Below are 15,859 nucleotides of genomic sequence, written 5' to 3' on the forward strand. Positions count from 1 at the left end.
GGTGTTTTTGCAACTAAAGGGATTCATTCCTTAAAAAAAAAAATTTTTTTTGAGATAGAGTTCACATACCATAAAATTCACCCTTTTAAAATACACAATTCAGTCGTCTTTATTATGTTTGCTTTGTTGTGCCACCACCACCAAAATCTAATTCCAGAACGTTCCATCCCCCCCAAAAAGAAACCAGTCCCCATGAGCAGTCAGTCCCCATCCCCTCCCCTGAGCCGCTGACAGCCAGGAACCCACTCTCTGTCTCTGTGGATCTGCCTGTCCTGGATGTTTCCCATCAATGGAATCACCCACTGTGTGTCCTTCTGCGTCTGGCTTCTCTCGCTGAGCATCGTGTTCTCAGGGTCCATCCACGTTGCAGCGAGTATCAGTGCTTCATGCCTTTTTAAGGATGAGTGATCTGTCGTGTGGCACGTTTAATGCTTTTGTGAGTGTGAGGAATGCAAGTTGGGCAGAGGAGGTAAAGTGCTCTCTCCTTTATCCCTCTCCCAAAGGAGTCCCTGGAACTGGATCCTTATATTCCTCTCGGAAGTGCTCTCGGTGTGGAGGTGTGGTACCTGCGTCAGTCAGCTACTGCTGTGTAACAGCCACCTCGGAGCTGCGTGGCTGCAAACTGCACACGCTTGCCTGCACTTCTGCCATCTGGGTCAGGTTTGGCGGGCGGCACGAAGTCTAGGAGGCTCCTGTGCTCACAGGCCTCGGGGGAGGGGGCTGCCTGCCCCTCCCCGCCAGGGGGTCTCCCCCAGGGCCCCAGCAGGGACCCCGAGGGTGGAACCAGAAGCTGCCCGCCTTCCTCACGTCACACGGTCCCTTCCGTCGAATTCTGTAGCTCAGAGTGAGTCACGCGGCTGCTGGCCACAGAGCCGACTGTCCTTATGGGTTACAAGCAGATTTCCCGGTGCAGCTTGTGGGCGGCCCGGCCTCGCCGGGGGCCCCAGCTTCCTGCCATGCCCATGGGATGCCTGGCTTCCCCGCGGCCTCCCTGGAGGACTCTGCTTCTGTGGCTAGACCTTTCCAGCTAATAGGGGAAGTGAGTGAGCGCTGGCCCTGGCACCGCTTCCTGCTTTCTCGGGGTTGCAGGCCCGAAGGCCTTGTGCTTTCTTGTTTGCTGAGTCGGGGAGCCAGCCCTCTCCTGGGCACCAGGCGGGCACTGCTCGGGGCACAGCCCCTGCAGTGACCCCACAGGCCTCATGCCCCCTGCCGCCTCTTTCTGGCGGGGCCTCTCCCCCTTAGCACTCAGAGAGCTCTGCAGGTGCCTGTTGGCAGGAGACAAAGCAGATCTGGTCCCCTGTAGTTGGGGGAAGATACAACACACAAGCACCAGGTGGTGCCAAGTGGTGGGAAGAGAGAAAGCCTAGAGGTGGGGAGAGTGGCCTCAGAGGGGCAGTTTGGGGCAAGGTGGTCAGGGGACGGCTTTTCTGAGGGGGTGATGTCTGAGCCAGGTCTTGGATGAAGCAAGGGAGCAAACCCTGCAGGGGTCTTGGGAAGGTTATTTCAGGTGGTGGGAACAGCCCGTGCAAAGGCCCTGGGGCAGGACCAGGCCTGGCATGTTGGAGGAACAGCGAGGAGGCCTGTGTGTCTGGAGCAGAGTGAGGGGGAGGGCAGGGAGGGGACGGGGCAGGTTGTGCAGGTCTCTGTGGGCCATAGGGAGGACTTGGGCTTTTACCCCCAGGGAGGTGGGAGCCCTGGAGGGCTGTGGGCAGAGGAGGGGCGGGGCCTGATTCAGGTGCTCACAGGTGCCCCCTGGTGGCTGCTGCAGGGACGGCAGACTGGAGGGAGGGTGGGAGCTGGAGACCAGAGGGGAGGGGACTGAGCTGGTCCAGGTGGGAGAGGATGGGGGCTGAGAGGAGCTGGGGACAGTGGTGGATTCTGGGTAGACGTCAAGGTAGAAAAAACCTAGTGGTTTTGCTGAAGGACAGATGTTAAGGCCCCTCCCCCGGTCCTTGGGGAGCTTTCTCTGCCTCATTTTCCACATCAAATGTAGAGAAGCGGTCCTGTGTGTGCCAAGGAAGGGGTGGGTCCCTCGTCAGCGGGCTTCAGAGGTGTCTGCTGGGAGCCCGGCCCGAGGCACAGCTGTGCCCCCAGATTCCCCCAGGTCTCAGCCCTGCAGCGCCTCACACTCTCCCCCTCCCCCCGGCTATTTTTAAAACTTAATTTCCTTGAAAACGGGGTGGCTCATTCAAAAGATAATTGGTCACATCTTGGGCTGGGAGGAGTTCGACATCTTGGCGTGGTCCCTGCCGCCCCCGGCCCGGCTGGTGGAAGTGGGTGCAGGAACCGCGTGGCCCCTGGCAACAGGGCCACGTGGTCACAGGGGCGACGGACAGACAAGGTTCCAAAAGGGAATTGCAGAGAGTGAGTGAGGGCGTGTGGATGGCGGGACCCGGGGAGGCCATGAGGAGGCCCCTCCGAGGGGACGTTGGCGAGTGTCCGGGCAGAGGGCGCGGCGCTGTCCCCGGTGTGCCATCCATTCCCTGTCCTCCCCTCGCTCTGTCCCTGCCACTCCTGCCCTGTGACCTGGGCCAGCGTGGAGCCTGCCTGCTGCCCCTCCTGGCCTCACGCCTGGGGGTATTCCGGGTGGGGTGGGTCTCCCCCTTCACCAGCCAGCGTGTGAGTTGGGCAGGAGAAGCAGGGGGCCTGGGGGTGAGATCCAGGCACAAAGCGGGGAGACCCTGAGGTCAGTCCCTCAAGTGTCCCCAGGCAGGGCGGACCCGGCTGGGACTTTGCGTCCCATGCTGGTGTTGGCCAGGCTGCTCCCACAGGCCTGAGACTGCAGAGGCCTCGGTGGTGGGCTGGGGCTTGGGGGGGGGAATCGAGACCACCGTGTTGGACCAGCTGGACCCCGGGATGAGGGGCCGGGAGCTGCAGAGGACTCGGGTGGGCACAGGGGTTGGGCTGTGGGCTCAGGTGCCCCAGGTGGGCCGAGAAGGGGCTGCCTGGGGCCCCCAGACGAAGTCTGGAATGTTCTGTGCGGTCCACTGCCGCTTCCTGCCTTGTTCCCTCTTCCTTCCTCCACACCCCAGACACAAAACCATGCATTGTTCTGCTGTTGGACAGCCAACGAAAATATTATGTCGGCTTTCCAGCACCTTCCGCCACCCCCCGGGCCTCGGGAGGGGCTGAGCCCAGGTTCGTCCCTGTGGCCGGGGAGCCCAGGCTGGGAGGCCCACGTGTTGCCGGCGGGCATGGCTGGTGTGACCCGCACATGGCTGGCGTTTCCTGTTCTGGTGGTGGTATGCGCCTTCCAGGGCCTGTGGGCTTTGTCCTCTGGGGGTGGGGGTCCCTTCTGTGGGCCCTGCTGCCACGAAGCGCCCAGCTGGCTGCCCACCTGGCCTCAGTTTCCTGTCTTCTGGGGGTCGCGCACAGAGATGGACGCTCGGGCGTCCCCACCCTGCCCAGCCTGGCTGCACCGCGGCCGTGTCGTCTTGGGTTTATGTTCTTTATTGAGAGATAATTCACAGACAGCATAAAATTCCCTATCAAGTGTACAATTCAGTGTTTCTTGCACAGTGTTGTGCAGCCGTTACCACTGATTCCAGAACATTCTCATCCTCCCAGAGGAAGCCGAATGCCCGTTCGCTGTCAGTCCTCACCCCCCAGCCCTGGCCCGAACCGGGTGGATAGAGTGGGTGTTCTGACCCCTGACCCCTGACCTGGGCCTGCTGCTCCCCGGCTGCCCTTGCTCCCCCCCCCACCGTGGGCGTCTCTCCTCCCCCACCCCTACCTCCCCCGGACGGCCTTGTCCACTCTTGGGGCTCGAACCCCCTCTCCCCCCGGACAGCTGCCTACAGCCCTGTCTCCAGCCTGGGCCTCCCCGAGCTCCTGACTCAGGGTCCAGCTGCCCCTTGACATCTTCACGCAGAGGGTTCACGGGGGTCTCGCACTCAGCATGGCCACCCTGCACCCGACCACCCCCCAAACTGCTCCTGCCCGCTCCCCCATCTTGGCCGAGGCAGCTCTCTCCTTCTGTGAGTTGCTCCAAGATCCCGAGTCATTCCCGACTCCTCACTTTTCTTCACTCCGCCCCCGGTGCGCACAGCCTGTCTCTCCTGACTTCAGAGCTAACCAGAATCCGCCCACTTCTCACTCACCCCTCCACGGCAGCCACCCTGGTCCACCCCATCATCTCCCACCTGGACCAGCGCGGTCCCCTCCCCACTGGTCCCCGGCTCTGTCCTCACCCTGTCTGTCCTCCCACGGCCACCAGAGGGCACCTGTGAGCACCTGAGTCAGGTCCGGTGTGTTTCCCATCCCTGGCCCTGCAGGACTCCCACCTCCCTGGGGTAAAAGACCAAGTCCTCCCTTGCTGATCTGACCCCCCACCTGTCACCCCAAGTCATCCTGTTGGCACTCGCTGCACTGTCCAGGCCCTTCTCTGCTCCCCCTGGGCTGTGAGCCCTTGAAGGCGGGGGCTGGGACTGTCCTGGTCACCACTTGCCTCCCCTCTCCAAGCTGACACCTGGTAGATACCGGTGTCTGAGTTTCCTGTTGCAGCTGTCACAAATCACCACAAACTTGACCTAAAACCACACAGACTGGTTCTCTCACAGTCCTGGAGGTCAGGATTCTAACTCGGGTCTCACGGGGCTAAATCCAGGCCTGGGCAGGGCGGGTCCTTCCAGAGGCTCCAGGAGAGCATCGGTTCCCGCCTCTTCCAGCTTCTAGAGGCGCATCCCTGGCTCGCGGCCCCTCCTCCATCCTCACAGCCAGCAGCGCAGCATCTCCCGTCTCTCTCTGCCTCTGACCCTCCCGCCTCCCTCTTATAAGGACCCTGTGATGATGCTGGGCCCCCTGGGGAATCCAGGGTCATCCCCGTCTCAGGGGCCTTAACCCCACCTTTAAAGCCCGTTCTGGGATCAGGATGTGGACATCCTTGGGGCGATGGATATCTGCTGATCACACTCACTGAACAGATACTCCTCAGCAGAAGCCTGCTTTCTGGGTGAGGACACCAAGGTCAGAGGGGTCAGTGGTTGGCCTGAGGCCTCCCCGCGTGAGCCTCCTGGGCCCCCTGGACCCCAGCTGGGAGCCGTGTGGGTGGGAGCCAGGCAGCGTCCTTGGCTGGCCCGGCTGCCTCGGGAGCCGCACCGTCACTCCAGCCTGGGCCCCAGCGCCGACCGCTGCTGCCCCGTCCCTGCGACGACCACCTGCCCTCACCTGGGGCCCTCCTGGCCGTGGGCCGTGCTGTTTCTCCTCTCCCGTCCCCGCCCCCCACCCCTGTCTGCGAGGCCACGTCGGGGTGGTCGCTCCGCCAGCTTCTCCCACCTCGGGGCCCCTCGTCCAGCCCGCCTGCATCACGTCCCCAGGCCCGTCGCCCATGTGGGGTCCTCACGGCCTTCCCAGGGGTGCAGGGTGCATGTATGGGGGTAACCCCCGTATCCAGACTGAAGTCTCCCTTCTCTCCCTCAGGTTCAGCCCCGAAAAAGATGACCCCGGTGGAGGTGAGTGTCCCATGGGCCCCACCCTGGCCTGCCTCGCGAAGGTGGACCGGAAGTGCCTGGCCCAGCCCGCGTCCTGCTCTGTGGCCTCGGGCATCTCCCTGCACCTCTCTGGGCCCCAGATGCTGGCCAAGCAAATAAGCAACTGTCATCAGACAGTGAAAACCTGTCTGTCCCGCCAGCGTCTTGAGTTTCAGGGAGGGGTGGGGCGGGCGGGGAGGGCCCCGAGGACCCTACCCTGGGCTGTCCAGGGAGCGGGGAGGCGGAAGGGGCCTGGAGAGGGTGGTGCCACCTCCCGCCAGCCGCGCCTCCAGGACGGCGCCCCCACAACCCCACACGCCTGTCCGGGTCCCTCCAGTCCTGTCCGCTCGCGTGAGCCCCGGCCGCCCAGCCCCTGGTCAGTTTCCGGTCACTCCTGGAGGCCGCCTGCAGGGGGCATCTGTGAGCCCTGTTGTCCAAGGAGCCACGGTCAGCGGGTTAGAGGCAGCTCAGGTGCACAGGAGCCCCGCCCCACCTGGGTGTCCGCCTTCCCTCCCAGCCAGGCTCCTCTCCCAGGACGCCGCTGGGCACTCAGGTCCTTCTTAGGCGAGCTTTGTCCACCTGCTGGGGGCCCGGAGGTCGTCCAGGCCGCAGGCAGTGGGGAGCCAGTGAGGGGTGCGGAGCAGGGCTGGCAACCAACGTTCCCTGAGCGGAGCCCGCCCCCTGGTGGCCAGTGTGCAGAACAGGCTGGTCTGAGCCCTTCAAGTGGCGGCAGGTGCTTCTTAAATGTCCGTGACCCGTGGAGCCCCGGCCCTGAGCTGGCATCTGTGTCCCTCCAGGCCCCACTGCCCCATCCACCATCCTCCCTCTGTGATGTCACACACGGGGGCCAGCGGCTTCCACACGACTTTGCTGGGATGCCACATGTGTCCCCTGGAGCTGGCAGGAGCCAGGCCAGCGGGACTTCTTCCCTCAGGGAGGAGATGCTGTTTGCAGTCATTCCAGCCCAGAGGGTCTCACCTGGCCATGTCTGGGGGCGTCTGTGGTTGTCACAACTGGGGGGCTCCTGGCAGTGAGTGGGGGGGACCAGGGATGCTGCTCCACACCCCACAGCGCCCAGGACACCCCCTTCACAGAGTGACCAGCCCCAAGTCAGCAGTGCCAGGCGGGGGGAGGCCCTGAAATTGGGGCTCTTCTCTCCCCGCCTGCAGAGGGCCGGGGCTGCCGACCTTCCTGCTTTCTAGAGGAGCCGGCGGTCCTAGTTTGGGGGTGGCCCCCGCGGGCGTGGAGCCCAAGTGCCCTGCAGCCCACCCCCAGCGGCCCCCGCCCTGAGTTCCAGCTGGGCATGGCGACGAAGCCCCTTTCTCGGCAGAATTTCCGGAGCATTCTGGCCCCTGCAGCAGTGCCTCGTTGCCAGTTTTGAACACTTCCTGCTTCCTCTTTCCCAGGCCCCGTTGATGACTGGACAGCCAGGCCCTGGCCACGGGAAGAAGCTGGGTCATCGGGGTGTGGACGCATCCGGCGAAACCACCTACAAGAAGGTTCCTGCTCCGCCCTCTGCCGGCGGGGGTGGGGCGAGGGGTCCTCGTGGGTGCACAGGGCCCTGAAGGTCGGGTGTGGGCCGCGGCCATAGGTGGCTGGAGACTAGGTGGCTGGAGACAGTTGCTCTCGGTTGCCGGCAGGTGCTCTGAGGCTGCACCACCTGCCAGGCTCCTTGAGTCACCTGTGGCCTTGGGCGTGACCTTGGGCAAGAGGAAATCACAGCTCCCTCCCTTCCCTCTGAAAGTGGGGCTGAGGAGAGGAGGGGTCGGGCCGGGGATGTGAGAGGCAACCCTGGGCCCCGCTGCCTCTGGTCCCCCCCTCCCCCCGCCTTGCTGCGCCTCCTAAAATACCAGCTTTGCTGGGAGCCAGTGCGTGCAGCCTATGAGTCACCCTTCTGAAGTGTTCAGTTAGGTGGTTTCTAGAGTATTCAGAGCTGTACAGCCATCACCACGGTCAACTTTAAAACATTTCTCTTAACCTCCAAGAGAAACCCCGTACCCATTAGCCTCCTCCACCCCCCTCCCCAGCCGCTGACAACCAGGAACCCACTCTCTGTGTCTGTGGATCAGCCTGTTCTGGACGTTTCCCATCAATGGAATCACACCCTGGCTGTCCTTCTGTGTCTGGCTTCTCTCACTGAGCATCGTGTTCTGAGGGTCCGTCCACGTTGTAGCGAGTGTCAGGGCTTCTCTCCTTTTCATGGCCAAGTGATGTTCCCGTGTGTGGAGGGAACCATTTTGTGTATCCACCACCTGTCGATGGACACTTGGGTTGTTTGCGCTTTTTGGCTGTTGTGAGTAGTGCTGCTGTGAAGGTTTGTGTACAGGTTTTCGCGTGGACGGCGCTTCTCCCTCTGGGCTGCACACCTAGGAGTGGAGCCGCGGAGTCCCATGAGAGCCATGTGTAACCCACTGGAGGAGCTGCCAGACCCTGTCCACAGCGGCTGCCCTTTTTTCCATTCTCAGCAGCCCAGCACAAGGGTTCCACTCTCTGGTCCTCCATGGTGCTTGTTGTCTGTCCATCTGGTTCTGTCCCTCCCGGCACGTGGGAAGCGGGTCCCACTGGGTCCAGATTTGCATCTTCCTGGTGGCTGGTGGCGCTCAGCACCTTCTCCTGTGCTTGTTGACTGTCTGCGTATCTCCTCTGGAGAACTGTGTTCAGTCAGTAGCATCTTGAGGGAGTGGCCCGCGGGGGGCTTCAGGAGGAGAGGCGGGTGCGGGGGAAGGGCTTGCTCCTGCAGTGGGGGTGCTGGGGACCAGAGTCAGTGACTTGGGGGCCGAGGTGTCTTTCCTCAGTGGTGAGCACGTTGCTTAGGGCTCACAGTGACAGTAACATGAACGGCGGTGCTGACAGACGGACAGGCAGCTGGTGCTTCTCCAGTGTGGGCGGGCATGAGGGTGGCCCCGGGAGGGCTGACGCTGTTACCTCCATCCCCGACCGGGGTGAGGACCAAGGAATAGAGAGGCAGAGCCCCTCAAAGGTGGACAGATGGAACCCTGGTCTCGGAAGTGCAGCCTGGGCACCGCTGTGTTTTGTGCCCTCCCCCCAAAGGAAACCCTGGCAAAATCCCCCAAGGACCCCTGCTGCGTTGGGGCAGTTTTGAGATGTGGGAACCTTCTAGAAGCTGGAGAGAAAACAGGCCTTGGGGCCGCACCAGGTGGTGTTGGCGTCTCAGCCAGGCCACTTCCTTGCTGTGTGGTTGTGCAGGCTGAGCGGCAGGCCAGATGCTGCCCCCCCATCCCAAGGGGGCCTCCCATCTTGCCTCTCACCCTGGGTGGGCCAGGGACTGGCCCCGGGGGTCTTGATGTGGCTGGGTTTCTCCGCAGACCACGTCCTCCACCCTGAAGGGGGCCATCCAGCTGGGCATTGGCTACACCGTGGGCAACCTGAGCTCCAAGCCGGAGCGCGACGTGCTCATGCAGGACTTCTACGTGGTGGAGAGCATTTTCTTCCCCAGGTACCTGGCCTGGCCCGCGGGGGCAGCTCCCGTGCCTTCAGCAGCTCCCGTGCTTTCAGCAGCTTGCCCTACTCGCAGACAGCAGTGATAGGAAATAGTCTTCCCGTTCTCTCAGCTCCTTTCTCTGTCAAAAATAGCACTGACCCCTCCTGGGGTCTCCTGGCTTTGAGGTCCAACCCTGTGTCAGGATGTTAGTTTGCTGCTGAATCACAGGGACGCAATATAATGGTGACTTTTAAAAATAGGGAAAGACAGAAGTTCGTTGTTTCTCAAATGTGTGCGTGTGTGCCTGTGTGTGTGTGCGCGTGTGCGCGACACTCACACACACTGATAGTCTAGGGCTGGTCAGGTGGCTCCATGATGTTGGGGGGCCCAGGTTCCTTCTGGTTTCTCCAGCATCTTCAATATGCTGCTTTACTTACCAGTGGCCCCTGGGGGCTGCCTAGGCTCCTGCCATCACACCTGCATTCCAACAGCAGGAAGGAGGAGAAGGAAAGCACATGCCCCTGCCCTTTAAGGGCATGACCAGGAAAGGACCCACATCATTGCTCCTCCACTCACAGGGGACTGGCTGAGCACAGCCCCCTGACCACACCTGGCTGTGGGAGAGGCTGGCAGTGGTCTTATTCTGGGCAGCCATGTGTACACCCAATGCTGTGGGCTCTGTTGCTGATGAAGGGAGGGTAGTTGTTGGGGGACAGCCCGAGGCTGGCCACGGCCCTTTGTCCCATCGGGAGCCCCGTGTTGCTTTTTGGATTGGCTCTTTAGGGACCTTGGGGCCGAGCCTGGGCCTGGGCAGGCGGGCGGGCGGGCCGTCAGTGGGTGACGGGAGAGCACACGAGCCGCCGTCCCTCACAGACCTCCCCCCCTGCTTCCTCTGCAGTGAAGGCAGCAACCTCACCCCCGCCCATCACTTCCAGGACTTCAGGTTCAAGACCTACGCGCCCGTCGCCTTCCGCTACTTCCGGGAGCTCTTTGGGATCCGGCCGGATGACTACTTGGTGAGTGTGTCCTCGGCTGCTGCTGCGTCCCCCGCCCCCGGCTCCAGCCCAGGCTCGCCGGCTCGGATCACCCCGTTTGTTGCCTCTTGGTCTCTGTGGGGCAGGAACGCGGGTGCAGCGTCGCCGGGCTCCCGGCTCAGTTTGTAGTCGGGGTGGGCCGGACTCGGTCCTCGCTGGCTGTTGGCCGGGCCGTCTGTTCCTTCCAGACGTTACAGTTTGCCGCGCGCTCATCCTGGAGGGACTGTCCCGTCACCGGCCATGCTCGTGCTCCTGGCCACCAGCCTGGACTCTGTCCTCTCGGCTCTGGTGTGGTTTTAGTCTCTCAAGTTAGAAAAACCAAAACCCAGGCCAGACCCTCTGACCTCGCATCCATGGTCAGGACTCGTCCAGATGGGGCTTCACGGTAGCAGCGTCTGGGTCATCGGCCAGAGTCTCCACTTCAGAAGGTCCGGCTGGTCTGTTCCGGGCCCACCTGGTCACACGTTGTGACTTTGCACGTGGAGGCCTCGGCGTCTGCGCAGACGCCCACGTCTGACCTCCCAGCACCTGCCGTCCCCGGGGAGGCCCGATCCTTGGGTTTGGGGGGCCTTGACTGTGTTCCGACTGCTCCCGTTCAGGTCTTAATCTGTGGGAAAGCTGTGCCCTCAGCCGGGGCCATGTCCTTCTGGAGGCCCAGCGTTTGCTCTGGCCGGGGACACACGTGACCTGAGGCTCTCCAGCTCTGCCCGGTCAGTGCCCAGAAGTCACCAGGTCCCACGTGGCCTCTCCCATCCCAGCCCTGGGAAGAGCTTCCCTCGTCTGTGAGCCCCGTGGCGTGAGGAGGAGCATTTCGTGTGCAGCCTGGTGGTTCTACAGCAGAAAGGACGCCGGTTACCCAGACTCTGTGTTATCATGTTACCAGGAGGGGAAACCTACGGCCTTGTTCACAGTCGGGGAGAAGTGGCCTCGGTGTCCATTAGCAGGGAGTGGACAGTGGAACTGCCACGTCCACAGAGGCGGGCCACGGAGACGGCTGGGGCCTGATCTCGAACTTGATAAGCAAAGTTCAGGGACCTCAGACGTCTGAGGTCACCTGGCCCCACCTTGGCGACCTTCAACTTCATTCTCCCTGCTCTTCCCAGAAGGGGAGTGTTCTCGTTTCTCCCTAACCTCCACTCCCACCAACACCGCCAGGGACAGGCAGGCAGCAGCCCTGCGGCCTCCAACATAGGCCACGGAGGGAGCGTGAGCCTGGAATGGCAGCAGGAGGGTGGAGATGGCCCGGGTGTTCTGGGCCATGGGGCCCTGGTGGGCTAGAAACTCGCTGGAAGGTTCAGACCTGAGGCGTGTCCATCCTGGGCCCAAGGTGGGTGGGGGGGTGCTGCAGACAGGGCCTCGGGGAGGCTGCTGGGGTTGGCCGTCAGGGAGCGAGCCGGGAAATGCGGCAAGGAAATGGGTGCCGTGTGGAGGGCAAGCGGAGCCCCTCAGCCTGCGGCCGGGTCGCTCCGAGCTGCAGGAGTGACGCCCACGCGGCGGGGCAGGGATGGACCGGGCGCCCGGACTGTCCCCAGCCTCCCTTGCCGGCCCTGCCTCCCCCGGGGTTCCCCTCTCCTCCACAGTCACGGCCTTGGCCCCTGGCTGCCGCCCCAGCCCCAGCTACAGGCACCAGGCCCGAGTTTTCTTGTGCAGAGTCACTCTCACCCCTTGTGAGACCCCTGCGCTCTCCTGGGGTTAAATGTCATTTAATCTCAGCTCAGGACAGCAGGGCATGGTCGGGGGGGGGCGGGCTGTTTCCTGAATCGGGGGTTGTCTGCCCGTGACCCCGTCCTGACGGTGGGTTACCTGGCTCAGGAGCCCTTACTTGTCGCCCGCCTGCCCCTCGGCAGCGGTGCCCAGTGAGGCCCAAGACCCAAGGCCCCGACCAAGCTGCTCCCCAGGGCAGCTGCTGTCAGCCATCTGGTTCCAGAACTTTCTCCGCCTGTAGATTTATCCTGTACAGAGCTGGACACATCCCTTCTGCTGGGTTTTCCACTCGACGTCCCTGCTCTCCTGCAGGGTGCTTTGCTGCAGTCTGTGCTCAGAGGTGCCCGGCGGTGGCTGCGGGCCCATGCCTGGCAGAGTGCGAGGAGAACGGGGCACCTGGGCGGGGCCTCTGTGCTGTGGATGTTTGTGGCTAGTGGCTGCGGGCGGAGCGGGGATGGACAATGGCTGTGGCCGCAGCTGCACGCCCTTCGCCCCCGTACGAGCCTTCCCTGAGCTGCTCTTGCTCCCACGGCCAGCCCTGCTGGGGTCCTGCCAACCCTGCTGTCGGATGCATCGGAATCTGGCCACTCCTCACCCTCCACTGATGCCCCTGGCCAGCCCCCGCCCCGCCCACCTGGGCACCCCGTCAGGCTCACACCCCCAAAGTCCAGAGGCGCCTCTTAAGACACAGATCACACCATGTCACTCCCTAGCTGTCCCCGCACTCGGAATAAAGGTCGGCCTCCTTGGTTCCCTTCCCAACCGAACTCCGCTGCACCATCCCCATTGCCACCCGCCCCCCACCCCGGCCTCCTCCCTGTGCTGTCCTCCACCAGCTGCACGCGCTCAGGGCCTTTGCACGGGCTCGGTCACGTTCTTTTGCTCGATGTTGGCTCCTCAGGGGAGACACCCTTCCTGGCCACCTGGCCACCGTAGCTGCCTCCAGCACGTCTGCCTTTCAACCACGGGATGTTTCTCTGTGCCCTTTGTCACCATCTGACACACTGTGTTTTACTTTATTTATCTGTCTGGCTTCAACAAGAATGTCAGCTCCAGGGCTTCCCTGGTGGCACAGTGGTTAAGAACCTGCCTGCCAATGCAGGGGACACGGGTTAGAGCCCTGGGCCAGGAAGATTCCACATGCCGCAGAGCAACTAGGCCCGTGAGCCACAACTACTGAGCCTGCGCTCTAGAGCCCGTGAGCCACAAGTACTGAAGCCCACGCGCCACAACTACTGAGCCCGCGAGCCTAGAGCCCCTGCTCCGCAACAAGAGAAGCCACCGCGATGAGAAGCCCATGCACCACAATGAAGAGTAGCCCCAGCTCGCCACAACTAGAGAAAGCCTGCGCACAGCAGAAGGCCCAACACAGCCAAAACTAAAAATAAAATAAATTAAAAAAAAAAAAAAAAAGAAAGTCAGCTCCAAGAGCCAAGGATTCAGCCTGTTTTGTTTACTGCTGTGTCCCCAGTGCCAAGACTGGGCTTCAGAATCCCTGGCAGGAGGACTGACTGTCCCCCCACTGCTCCAGGAGAGATGCCCGAAGTGTTAGTGCCTCACTCGGGGTGGCCCCCCGCCTGGGCCCTTGAGTGACAGCGAAGAACACAGCCCCAGCTGACCCACAGCAGACACAGTGTAAGTGCTGTCTGGGGGCTGCTTGTTAGCATATCCTGACTGTGCTGACTGCCGTGTGAGCTGGCTTCTGCCTCCATCACAGTGAGTGGGGCAATAAAACTGCCAGCTCCCACCTCTCAAGGCTGAAGTCAGGCACCAGCAGACCAGGGGGTACATGGAAATACGCTTGGGTGTCAGGTAGTACTGAGAAAGTGGCAGTTGGCTTTTGGTCAAGGGACCGAGGAAGGCCCTTCTCCTCCCTTGGGCCTGAGTCTGCCTCCGCTGGTGCTCCTGAGAGTCAGTAATACGTGAGAAACAGGAGCACTGGGAACAGCATGCATCAGTCAGCACGCAGCAGATTATGCTGGGTAAGAAACAGACCCCTGCATCCGTGTGGCCTAAAATGACAGTGGTGTGTTTCTTGCTCACACTCTGTGTCTGCCCTGGGTTGGCTGGGGGCTGTGCTCATCACTGGCACAGCCAGGCTGACGAAGCAGCTCCCACCCCAGACGTCTGGTCTCCGTGGCAGAGGGAGAGTTCTGGAAGGCTCACAGCAGCATTTAAATCTTCCAACCTGGGGATGACGCACCACTTGTGCTCACAGTTTACTGGCCAGTGCTCGTCAGACAGCCTCACCCCACCCCGGAGAAGCCAGGCAGTGCAGTCCTGCTCTGTGCCCGGAAGGGGTGATGGTGGGTGGGATCCAGGGCTGGCGGTCCGTGGGCTTCAGCTTGTGAGCACCCCCGCACCTAGTGCTTGTGGACGCAGGGTAGCCTTTGGCTCGGGGGCCTGGACATCCAGGGGCAGCTGTGGCGTCAGGCATAGTTGGATCCAGGAGCTGGGCCGAGGGCAGTGGGGTCCTGTGTCTGTCTCCCTGCTTTTCTCTGTGGATAGGAAAGGGGGCCCGTCCTCCATGCTTTGTATACCAGCGGTACTTAATTAGGATTTGGGGGGTGCAAGAAACACAAAACCTGACCCAGACAGCCTCAACCCCAAAAAGTACTTCATTGACTCAGCTGAAAAGGCCTGCAGGCCTTGCTTTTCATTCATTTGCTTAACGATTGAGCATCTACTCTGTGTCAGGCACTGAAGTATGTGCTGGGGATCCCTCTTGTTATGTGAACAAAATCACGTAGATATTCCTGTCTCCCTAGAACTTACTATCTAATGGTGTGGAGGGGGTGCACGAGGACGTTGGGCAGTGATCGCGGAGGTGGAACGTGGGTGTCAGGGACTAGGAGGTGGGGAAGAGAGGTGGGAGGGGCCGGGTGTCCGGGGGCCAGGTGGGGCTGCTCACCAGGCATGCAGCTGCTGTTTTTGCCGTTCCCGGTGCCCGGCTTCCACCCCCAAGGTCACCACATGGTCCAGTGCGGCTGCGGGGTTCCAGGTGGGAAGGAGAGAGGGGTGCAGACAGGAGGTGCGCCAGCTCCTGCCACCCGTTTAGAAAGCCTCTCCCAAGTCCCACACGGCAGCCTGTGCTTACGGCTCACAGGCCAGAGCTGACCGTCGTGGCTGCAGGGAGGCTGGGAGGCGAGTCGTGGCCAGGTGTGTCGGCTCCCCATACGGCCAGGTGTCTGTCCCTCACAGGAGAGGGAACACACTCTAGTGGGTCAGCACTGAGGCTGCAGGCTTAGCCCGGGCTCAAATCCTTGCTGTGTGGCCTTGGGCGAGACCATCCCCCTCTCCAAGCCTCAGTGGCCTTGTCTGTAAAATGGAGCTGACGGTGACCAGTTTCGGGGTTGCCCGCCAGCCCCTGGGCCCGCGGGCGGTGGGGGTTGGTGAGCACCCCGCCCACTCGCTGCCCCCCTTTTCAGTACTCGCTGTGCAATGAGCCGCTCATCGAGCTGTCCAACCCCGGTGCCAGCGGCTCCCTGTTCTACGTCACCAGCGACGACGAGTTCATCATCAAGACGGTGATGCACAAGGAGGCCGAGTTCCTGCAGAAGCTGCTGCCCGGCTACTACATGGTGGGAGCGCCGTGCCCTTCCAGCCCCAGTGCCCCCGACCTCACACCCTCCTCCTCCCTCTGCCCGAGGAGCCTTGGGCACTAGTCCCCCCACCACACCGGCACCTCCCACCCCCACACACACACACCACCGGCACCACCCACTCTGGGCACCATCCCCTCCAGGCAGGCCTCAACATGCCGTCCTGGGTCACTGAGCCTCACCCGCAGGACCCCCTCACGTGGCGAGCAGGAACAGCCATCTGGGCCCTGTTGGCCATCGCCCCCCAACCCACTGCCCTGAGTCCTGGGTCCTAGAAATCATGGCTTCGCGCCTCGTGTCTCAACAGCCAGTGACTCAGAGAAGCACTGGGGAGGTGGGCCTGGCTGCCAGCTGGCATTTGGGCCGCTGGGCGGGGGTGGGAGCAGGAGCCTCAGACTTCCTGGCCCGCAGTAGCCGGGGGTCCTGATACACACACAGATGGGGGTGGGGGCAGAGGCCCCGGGCAGCTCTGCACAGTTTGTGACCCATCTCTCCCTGTGGGGTGCACCACCCACCCCAGCCGTGTATGATCTTGGGTGAGACCCCCGGCTCCGCTAGATCAGGGGGTCAGCAAACTTCTGTAAGGAGCCAGATACGAAACATCTTCAG

General features: G+C 62.3%; 1 protein-coding gene across 4 annotated transcripts in view; it reads left to right on the forward strand.

Moving 5' to 3' along the window:
* The window catches only part of PIP5K1C (phosphatidylinositol-4-phosphate 5-kinase type 1 gamma), a 59,615-nt gene that overhangs the window by 22,196 nt on the left and 21,560 nt on the right, over positions 1 to 15,859 (forward strand). For all 4 annotated transcript variants that reach the window (XM_082454418.1, XM_082454419.1, XM_082454420.1 and 1 more), the window contains exons 2-6: positions 5,419 to 5,450; positions 6,875 to 6,967; positions 8,795 to 8,925; positions 9,809 to 9,926; positions 15,077 to 15,229. In XM_082454418.1, coding sequence (XP_082310544.1) covers positions 5,419 to 5,450; positions 6,875 to 6,967; positions 8,795 to 8,925; positions 9,809 to 9,926; positions 15,077 to 15,229 — 527 coding nt within the window. The remainder of the gene's footprint in view (positions 1 to 5,418; positions 5,451 to 6,874; positions 6,968 to 8,794; positions 8,926 to 9,808; positions 9,927 to 15,076; positions 15,230 to 15,859) is intronic.

Source organism: Balaenoptera physalus, assembly GCF_965194825.1.
Source record: "Balaenoptera physalus genome assembly, chromosome: 3".
NCBI classification, from domain to species: Eukaryota; Metazoa; Chordata; class Mammalia; order Artiodactyla; family Balaenopteridae; genus Balaenoptera; species Balaenoptera physalus.